This window comes from Anabas testudineus, chromosome 12 (genome assembly GCF_900324465.2).
Source record: "Anabas testudineus chromosome 12, fAnaTes1.2, whole genome shotgun sequence".
Lineage (NCBI taxonomy): Eukaryota > Metazoa > Chordata > Actinopteri > Anabantiformes > Anabantidae > Anabas > Anabas testudineus.
The window spans coordinates 7,541,916-7,552,882 of NC_046621.1; the positions used below are offsets into that span (position 1 = coordinate 7,541,916).

The 10,967-nt window shown below is 39.6% G+C and overlaps 1 protein-coding gene across 1 annotated transcript; it reads right to left on the reverse strand.

Moving 5' to 3' along the window:
• Window positions 1-2,369: 2,369 nt before the first annotated feature.
• LOC113158223 (transmembrane protein 250) lies at window positions 2,370-4,296 on the reverse strand. The gene is made up of 2 exons (XM_026353968.2): window positions 4,041-4,296; window positions 2,370-3,784 (listed from the first exon to the last, which is right to left on the reverse strand). Exon 2 carries the CDS (start codon window positions 3,582-3,584, stop codon window positions 3,165-3,167), a length of 420 nt encoding a protein of 139 aa, XP_026209753.1. The 5' UTR covers window positions 3,585-3,784; window positions 4,041-4,296; the 3' UTR covers window positions 2,370-3,164.
• Between the last annotated feature and the right edge of the window lie 6,671 nt (window positions 4,297-10,967).

Sequence of the window (10,967 nt, forward strand, 5' to 3'; positions counted from 1 at the left end):
TTTATTTGGAGAAGGGGCATCAAACGCATTTGCGCATTTACTGCGTGGAATCCTCCGAATAAGCTGCAGCCAAAGTAGGACAGAGGATGCCTTGTTGTGCTCCTAAAGAAAATTTACATGTGTGCTTGCCTCACGTGTCGTTGCGCGATGACAGCTCGGGCTCCGCGATGCGCATGTGTGTGCTCTCTTCTGCTAAATTGTAAGCGCCAACTGCTGGCGCTGTGACCTCAAGTCAACTTTTTTCTATACTGCAGACATGCGATATGACAGCGCCACAGCAGCACGCGAAATCACTGCAGGGTCTGGAAACCGGTGGAGGGATCAGTCAGAGCAATCTGTAAGATAGTACAGCAGATAGGACATGTTGTTTTTACAGTGTCCCACCAGGGCTAATATGCGTAATTATAAGGTTTAACCACTTATACTCATTTAGAAGCATCCACAGTGGCAACAAAAATATCTTACCTTATGATAACTATCATAATGTGATAACATTCAATATATTTATTATTATTATTATTTAACTGTATATGAGCCTTTCACTGTCGTCTCCAGTGGCACAGGATTTAGTTCACATATTCACCTACTCACATATGTGACAGGACACCCTGGGTTTTGTATTTGCAACACTTTTGTAAGTCATGTGGTTCCCCTCCTTTCCTGCTTGTCATCTGTCATAGTTACATGAGTGGTGAGTTGTTCAAGTGAGGAGTGATTTTTAACGTAACATGCTGTTGTCATGTCACATTTGGCAACTTTTCAAGAGTCCTGGTTAAACAAGTAAAAACAAATACAGAGGAATGGCATAGTGTAATGGAACTATGAAACTAAGTCAGTAATTGAACTTAATAAGTTGCCACCTCCATCTACGTGACTTTAAACACATCCCAATTTCCTCCACTGTTGATTGCTGTTTATCTTTTCTCATTTGTTAAATTAATTTCCTTAATTTCTGTCTTTAATTTACTATTTTACTTTTAATTTCTTATCCTGCTTATGTCTTCTTAGTATGAAAGTATTATTTATCTGTACCATAATAAGACCTAGGTTTATACAGAAGTCCTGATTGACATTAAACTAGGTACATGGTGTAACAGTTCACATATGTATCTCTTTATATAATATATATACATTCATTAATGTTTACAAGGATTTCATATAACAAATATTACACACATTTTTATTATGGTTTATTTTTCAATGTAACCTTTAAAAGCTGCAACTATATCTAAATAGAATGACAGCTGATTTTGTTTGCACCAAAGAGCTGCCATCTAGTCACAAGCTTTGTAAGAGTAGAATAAATGAAGTTGACATGTATGTAGTAGTATGGTACCGTTACTAAATCTTACTGTTAGAAGCTAATTGTATAAAATTACCAGTTTGATTTAATTTTTGCTATTTTCATAGGGTTCAAAGTTCAAGATCCGAACTGAAAGAAAAATGCAGAAGAAGGGTTGATGTTGATCAATGAGCAGGACAAAAATAATGAAACTGGCAAGTCATTCAGACTAAGCAGACTTCAAGTTTTTCAGGGGAAAAAAAAAGAAGAAATGAAAAATGTGTATGCAATAGCTTAATCATCAAGCCTACAGTACAGCACTATATTAAAACCACAAGACAAATCATGTTCTCCTCTGGTGTAACCGGGCTGTCAGATCAGCCTGGCTCAGAGGCATATGATGTGTTGATCCTTCCAACAAAAGCTTATTGTTGCCCCCTGATTATCCATCTACAGCTAGAGGCCATACCAGTCTCAGGCATGTCTCAAGTCAGGCCACCAGCTACTGTGTTGAAAGTTCATATCTAAACATGGCGTCCTGGTATTTTCCAGCTTCTTTTGCTTCATTTCCTGTGTTAGCCAATAATAAATAGGGAAATCTGTGCTAATGCTTGTATATGACAGGAAAATATGAGTTTAAATCCTAACAGTATACCAGGTAGTGTTCAACTGCTCATTTCACTGCTTCAGTCTGTTGTGCCCTCATTAGTTCCAGTAAGCATACTTCATGCCAAGTGAAAATGAGGCTATATAAGGTGATTGGGACACAGCCATGTCCATTGTTATGCTTGGCAGAAACAGCGGGGTCTAGTTGTGGTTGATGTTTGTGTGCTGGGGGAAGCTAAACAGAGAAGTCTGTCAGAGCAGCTCTGAAACCATGTGAAGGAGCGACTGATGGAACACTTGACCTAAAGCCGTGCTCAATCTGAACTGTCACACACTCTTATGACACGGCTTGAGGCATGCTATCAGTGTTGGACAACACAGTGAACACATTCACTCATTTGTGCATTTTAAAAGCATTTCATCAACAGCGAAAAAATTTATTAAATTAGTTTACCAAAAAAAAAAAAAAAAAAAAGTCGATGTTGGTCACTTACACAATACCCTTTCCCCTATTTCGTCCCACCCTTTCCACAAAACAACATTACAACACACTGTTGAGAACTTCACTTATATTGGTCACGTATTCCACCGTGAGTTACACTATAACAGCTTCATTTCTGTGGCACTGTAGATGTTTATGATTACGATTTATCGATCTAAAAATTCTAAGTCTGGGAGTCATGATGCGCTTTTGCTCTCTGGGGGCCCAACTAGTGTTATTTTGGCCAAAAAAAACCCCCAACTTTCTTGCATCACACAGCTATGATGCACATCAGTCACATGTTAAGTCACTTCTCCACGCAACACACGACTTCAACATTCATGTTTTCTGTTATTGTAAACAAATGACTTTCTAGTAGAGAGATGCTCATCAAATGTTTGAAAACTGTTTGCGAATGATACATAAATATAGTAGACATGTAAAAGATGCTGAACCTTGAGAGTCCCACATGATGACTCAAGTCTAAAGCTCATCTTCAGACGGACCTTCATGCATCATAGTTGATATTTAGAAACCAGGTGGTTCTCTGAGTCATAGAGGACCAACATTTTTAAAGGAATGTACATTGTGACCTTTAAAAATCTCAGAGATTCTCATTGGATTCTATCATTTCTAAAACTAAAACCAACCAGCTTTTATGAATTCATGTTAAAAACGTTTTTGTCTGGAGCTGAATGTGAAATCGGAGCAGCTACCACGACTTTCTCAACGTATGTGTTGTCCTGTAAAACCTCCCCATCTGACACTACATTTCCCACGCTGCTCCCATTGGAGCTACATGTCCACAAACACCATGAAGCACCAGCCAAGCCCCCCCACCAGAAACATGGTGATCTGCATGCTGTAGATGATCAGGTCATTGAGCAACCCAAAGTCCAGGCGCCGGTGCCCCAGCAAAAGCAGGATCACAGACAGCTTGTACTGCAGCCGCAGGAGCACGCGCACGCTGACGTACTGCAGGAAGAAGAGGGCAGAGAGGGTCACCCAGAGCAGAGAGGTCAGCAGGCTGCAGCCGAAGTACAGCAGGAAACGGAGGAAGCTGTACATGCAGCGTGAGCGCAGGTACAGGTCAAAGTTATTGTACTTGGTGCGCACTAGCTTGGAGGTGTGTGTCGACCCACAGGCCGAGTGCATGCAGGTGGTGTGGGGGCCATGGAAGCTGCGCACCCGCCGTGGGATGGGGATCACAGGCATGGGTGGGCTACCAGAGCCCAGCACAGAGCACAGAAGACCCAGTTGCGGATGCAGTCCTCTGTGTGCGGAGCTCCTGGAGAGACGGGCTGCTTCATTTGGTTGCACAGCCAAGGAGCAGCTCTTTCAGGAGGTAAAGAGATGGGGGGCTGCAGGTCGAGTCTGTCGGCTGTGATAAATCCAGTCAGCAATGGAACTGGGTCCTGTGAAGACATGACAATGGTTGCTACACACACACACACACTGTTGATACATTTCCACAGAGGCACATGCACACACTGTTGCAAACCTAAGGTATAAAGGCCTGTGCACGCTTCTGATCAAAACCGATTTGAAGAGGTTGTTAGCTTTGAACCACTAAAGCACAGCTGGTGCACAGGTATCTCTAACTGGAAACCACCGTGTGTCCTTATACTGGTGTAGAAATAAGTGATCGCGCGTAACCAGTGGTGATCTTACATGCAACACCACGACGTCTTCTTCCTCATCACCCAAAGACTGTTTGATTCTCGGACGGCTGGAGCATTTTAGGACATTAAAAAAAACCCTTCGGTGGAAACACACGGGGTTTGTTTCTTTTCTTTTCTTTTTTTATTTATTCGTCCACGACCAACTGTTTTTGCTTTTTCTTTTTTTTAGTAAACGGAGATGAGGCAGCGACGCTGAGCCGGTGATCGTGCGTCCTGTCGCAAAAGAAACGAGTCATCCTGCTGTGACGACAGCTGCGGAGTTAAAGGGGAAGTGTTCCTCCGGAGAGGAGGGATGCTCGACGTGGATTTCTGCTTCGCCTCCACTAAGCATCTTTGTTTTATTTTAATGTTGCAAAATGTCCCCTTTTGAGTTGCGTGAGTCGCTTGAAACTCCTTCAGCTTCAAGAGGGAGTCATAAGTTGCTCTGCGTCTTGGTGTTATGATCCAAAATACCAAGTAATATACAAACTAATATTAATTTGAATAATAGACACACACTCTCACATGGAAAGCAACAAAAATAACACAAACATTTGCTTATTTCCTAATCACAAAATTACATGATATTTTCTGCACCATGTGCCATGTTTGGGGGATTTTTTAAATTATTTTTTTTTTTATGATTTCAGGGACATTTGACCACACAGTTATGAGAACAAAAACAACACTGTTGCGCTTTTGGAAAGAAATATTTCCAGCCTCCAACACTTTGATTAATTCCAAATGTTTATCACGTTGTTGTGGTTTTAAAGCTGCAACCACAGTGTGAGGTTTTTTACAGCCTCACTATTTCATTATAATTTGCTAAATATTAAAGCTAAAGCAAATTACTTGTACTTTTTTTTTTCTTTTTAGCAGAAATGACCTCCAAAAGTGTGAACTGAACTTCATCAGATTTGATAAAGCAGTTTTGACATGTACCAAGCAAACTCTTTTCAAATTCAATTATTATAAAACCCCCTTTAAAATCAGTGAGAAAAGCTCAGTTACAACAAAAAACACAGAAAAGGCCTCACAAAAAATAATCAGTCAATAAATATTTGGTAACTAGGTAACTAAGACCTATGTCTTCAGTGATGTGGTTCTGCAAGACACATCTATCTGCGACCTGTATGTTAGAGGGCCGGGCAACTTTCATCCTCTGTGGCCACAACATTTCAAACTTGTACCTGCTGAATTCGGAGTCGTCCGACTTGTCGCCTGTCTCTTCATGCTTTAGCCTCTCACTCTGTATATCAACCTTCACTGGGTCGATTTATGGTTTGGTCAAGTGCTTACATCTCAGCTATCTGTCAGCAAGCCAGATGTCAGCAGGTGACAATAAGTAATAAATAATTATTTATTTATTTGTTTGTTTTTAAGGAAAAACAAGTTTATTACTGTTGTTAATTTTGTGCCCGCTCACTTTGATGAGAAGGTATTATGCAACATTAGAAAAACAAACCTTGTAATTTTTAATCAAACATACATTAAAGTGTCACTAAGACTGAATATATGAATACGTGCACCCTTTCTCGTTATGATTAGGTTTGGTGATGAAATCCATAGCATAATAATTTGAGTGGCAGCCAAAATCTGAAGTCAGCTCTGAGTATTTCACAAGAGGGTGGTCAGTGTCACTGACTGTGTGAGTGCTTTTTTAATGAGTGAGTGGAGACTGGTAGAGGTTTAGTCCTTTAAATTCTTATGTTACACATATTCAGAGTCCCAAAGCTTGAGGTGAACCTATGTTGGCATGCTGGCTGCAAGTAAAATGCCATTTCAGTCTCAAGGCCAGATGAGCTATTTCATAAATAGACGTTATAAAATGCATTTGCATCCTTTTAACTTGAAAATCATAAAACTTGGCATCAAGCCCCAGAATAAGATGTAAACCTTATATTATAATATTATATTGAGCATAATATGGTCACTTTAACTAAACATTTCTTAACTCTTAAAAAAAATAGTCACAATTGTGTTCCTCAAATTGTTGAACCTGGGTTCCCTCTCGACTGTTTTCTTTTAAAACAAAATGTAAAAAAGTATAATTTGCGACTTCAGCTAACATCAAAACTGTGAAAACTACTGCAGCCTTTAGATTCACGAGCAGCCGTCTATATTTAGTGTGCTCTAGACGGCATTATTTAATTTTCCGCTTGCCTTCTTTGTCTGAAGTATTTTCCATGAAGGTTTTCTGATACAGAGATTTCAAAGCTCAGGGTCATGTCAGGCCATGAGTTGAATTCACTGGAAGAGCTGCTGTCAGCACTCTCTTTCATCATCACTTTGTCGTGTCATTTTAGTGTTTCTGTATAAACTTAATCCTTTATATTATGACTGTCATAACTACATTTAACCAATTCTTGAAAAAAAAAGAAGAGTATTCATTTATTATTAAAAGATATACTGGATGTTACATCAGCATATGTGTCACAGGAAGAGAATAATTGTTGAGACTGCAGTTTACAAAATAGTGGATGCTGAAAGTGTTGCAGTGACTGTCTTGAAGAGAAGAGCTAAACCTATAATTCAAAAACACTTAGTTGCACTGTAAATCTCTTATCACACCCACTTTGTCAGTAACTTGGTTTGGACACTTCCTTTCAACTGTAAGAGTTTCTCTGAATGTTGGGACTTTGGATCACTTATGGGCCAAAACCTATTGCACACGTTGTTGCGCCTCTTATCTCAGTTGAGCTGATTCCATTTAGCAAGAAACTTCCCCGTCTATCTTCCTCTTTAACCCCCTTGAGACGTGTGCTTATAATGGTTTGCACTATTTTCTGGTTAGAAGATTAATGATGGTCATTTAGAAGAAAGAAAGAAAAAAAAATTGCCCTGAAGATTATCCCTGCCTGTCAGGTGGTGCAGAGCCAGATTCCTTTTACAAGAATAAATACCATTGGCCCAGTTGGAAAGGACACATGTAGATCAAAGCCAAGGACCGACGTGTTAGAATATGCAAACGTTCCTACAAATAAACTATAAATAAAGATCATAACAGAAATAGAAAATATTAAATGCTCAATTAAGTTGTGAAGTCTTAAATTGTTGTTTCATAATGGGAAATGTGATATTATCTGCTCACATGAGTGCAAGCCTACATTTTCTTTCTAATAATGTTCCTCAATAATAGTTACCCATTAACAATTGTTAATTCATTTCTAGTGAGCCATTGTTGAATTGCGTCATTTGTGTCTGTATTTCAAACTGGTTTATAAACTAGAAATGAGTACAAGAGAGGAAACAGATTGTTTTCCCACCACTTGAGGGGAGCTGTTTGTTCAGGTTTCACTCAGTCCTCTCCTGCATCCCCTCTCCTGCCTTTCTCTCTCTGTGTTTTTCCAGTCCACTAAGAAAAGCACACTGAAGGGCATGGATCTTAACTGCCTCTCTTTCTTTCTATATAGGCTGGCTTGAACAAAATCCAGCTCCTACATTAATGCATTTTTTTTTTTTTTTTTGATAAATGGACACACGCAGCACCACTATGGCTGCAAATGGAACTGAATGATGCCAAGTTTAAATGTTGCCTTTCCCCTCATCTGGTTAATAACTACACCCAAGCTGAGGAAGCTCCTCTGTCCCAGATCATTACCAAGAAAAACGATGTCAGTAAAGTGGACGCTAGTGATTTAGGCATACGAGTGCCCCTGTAAAGGATGTATACTGTTTCTAATCATGCATTATGGCAATATTATTGATTTAATTTTTCCTCTTCCTAAACATTAAGACCTTTAGAGTACATCCCTTTTATGCCCGAAGATGGAAGTTAGTCAGAGAAACTTTCTAAGTCGGAAAGTAACTGAAGAAGAGTAGTGTCCTTATCATTGCTACTGACAAATTGAGAAAGGACAAAACTACTTGTACTTGTACTTGTACTTGTACTTGTGGCCTTGTGGAGTGGCATTTGCAGTCCACAGCTAAAGCCATCTCTCCCCGTCCCCCAAAACCTTTGCCAATACCTTGCCATTATGACCCAAAGAGTGTCTAGAGCAAGCAAGATTAAAGGGGCAACATGTCAAAATCTTCTTTGACTCCTCCAACTACAGTTGGGCCAAATCAATTAATTCATTAACTAAGTAGAGGTCACAGCCAATAGTTGAGCTAAGACAAATTAAATCAATTAGTCGGGCTAATAAGATGAGGGAGACTTTAATTAGTGAAAGTTTAATCAAAGCCATGTTTGCGCTGAGCTGCGTTATAAAGCACCTCAATGGATCTCCTATACAAAGATCCATTAGGCCTGTCAGGCAAAACTTTGGCCACATAGATAAAAATATATGTGTGTATCCATGGGGGCCTATGTGTTGGCTTCACATTATTCGTTAAAAACCTTTTTTAAAAAGTTAAATAAATAAAAATAATAGATGAGAAAAGGGCCTCGCACTGATTCACTTCCAAGATAGTTTAGCAGAGGGTGCCAAGCTGTGGAGAGCAAATTAAGTACCCAATTCAACTAATTAAAATAAAACACGATGCAGGCAGTTGGGTCCGACAGCTTCCAAGTTTCTTTGCTATGTAAAGTTGAATTATGACGGAAACAGCCCCAAACCTATTGAAAAACTCTCATTCCAGTGTTTTTCTCTCATGGATTCATCATTGCTTGTGCATCCATGTCTGTTAAGTGCGTGCATCTGTGTGTTTCATAATCCTGAAAGCCATCTGTTGTCATTAAACCCTGCTCCTGTTGCACCAGAGTATTCATCTGGCCAGATGTTACTTTGAACTTGTATATTTCAAAGTTTTGCTGGTTGTTATGCACAACTTTGAGACTGGCTAAATATCTTTAACACAAACTGAAAAAACTGCATCAGTTTGACAGCAGTTAAATCTTAGATATATGCTGAAGTCATAGACTATAACTGTGTTTTGCATTATTTTAGTTTCATTAACATTAATATTAATATTAGATTCTTTTGTCTCTAGAATTACTGAACAAAGCAGACACTCGGCAGGCGTCTTCTCTGCAGATACTTTTTGCTTTGCCTTGTGTTTCATTTCCCCTGTTTGTCCCCAAACACACGTGGCTGGTTTGAGCCTAGCTATATAGTGTTAATCCTCGGCATAAGGGGGCCAGGCTGGATTATCAGCTGGAAACATCTGTATGGGTCAATGAGAAGGTTGTGATGTCTGAGAAATAGAGCAGGGGGTGTTGGGGATGCTCTGTGACCTGGGGAGCATGTTGACTAGAGATTGTTGTCAAAGGTACAGATCAGATAGCCAGTGAAAGACATTTCCCTGGTTTCTTAAATTTAAAAATGCTTGACTGGTGACTGTGTGAGTGTGTGGGCATGTGAATGCCATTGCCTGCATGTGAATCCCCTCATTTTATAGCAACTTAACTTCACTGCAATTTTCCAGTGCACACATCTATTTAAAATCTGTACATGTTTCTTTTTTGCTCATCATGAGCCCCCAATGAGACTATGGCTTTGGTTTTGCATATTTTGCATATAGACCTGTTTCTAGTAGTGATGCATAGGGCCATTAATATGCAGGAATGATTTAGAGGGCAGGGGAGACTGGGGGATTAGGCCTGCATCGGTCCTCACTGGGGGGAGTTTGAGGAAGGAGGACGTTTACATCAACAAACCCTGATTTACGTTGGTGAACAGATGGTGGAGAAATTGCTCTGTTTGGAAAAGATGTGCAATTGATTTCGGTAGATATTGTGGGCACACACACACACACACACACACACACACACACACACACACACACACACACACAGATGTAGAATTGACAGGGTGAACTGAACTCAGTGTATGGCGAAAAACATAAAACTGGGATGTTTTGTTTTGTTTTTCACTACACGCTAAATCATATGCAACAAACTTTCTCTGTGATCAGATACCAATAATGTGTAATGCCGTTGTTATTTAGATTGCTCCTCCTGCTTTTTAAATCTATGTAACGGGTAACAGTCTTTTTGTATGCATTTCTTAAAGTCTTCTAGCAGACTTGTTAAGTTTTTTGCAGTGTCAACTTTTTATGCAAACGTACATCTTCCTGCAGCTAAGTCAGTACCTTCCAAAGGCATTGCAGGTCTTTTTTTTATCCCTTTTTTGGCAAAGCATTGTCACATATTAAAAGTGGAAAAAGTTAGTAAGACAAAGTAGGAGAGGTAAACTCTAGTGTGATGAAGAATGTGATGAACTTTGATCAGAGCTGAAATGAGCAATGCTCTTGTACCAAACAGACCTGTCACTTTTTAAAATCTCACTTGTGTTTGTTGTTTATCACACAATGTCTTAACTAACCCTCATGTCAATTAAGGATCTATAAACTAATATGGCATCAAATAAGCGATACAGTTACCAGATTCTGATCAGATCAATATTTCCCCAATGCCACTTCCCACCTACACACGCTCTCTCTCTCTCTTCACACACACACACACACACACACACACACACTAAGAAGTTTACTAATTGATTTATGGAAATGTATCCTGCAGAAACATATTGATCCACGTGCGTTAGTTTTAATGGAATATGGTGATTCTGCATTTTCATGATTAATATTTATTATATTTTACACAGGTCCGGGAATAGGCAAAAATTAGTTATAATTCCAAAAAAGGTAGAGGCTAGCAGTATTTTTGTGTTAATGCACCATAAATAACTGATCTGAGGACTGTTAATTTGTTATGGATCATGCAGGGAGAGAAAGGTCAAAGCTAACAAGAGTCCATCAGTGAAGGGTGTGACAATACAGCTAGTTAAAACTGAGACGGGTTAGAAACCCATGGCGTGAGATAGGCCACGTTGTCAAGTCTGTGTTTGCTTGTGTATGTGTGTGGACGCACAACTAAGTGGTGCAAGTGAAAGGATACTAGTGAGTTGAAGCTTGAACCACTAGCAACCATTAGCCTGATTGGCCTGAGAGGTTAGCAGGGGTCAATTGATGGGTCAATCACATTGTCGATTCG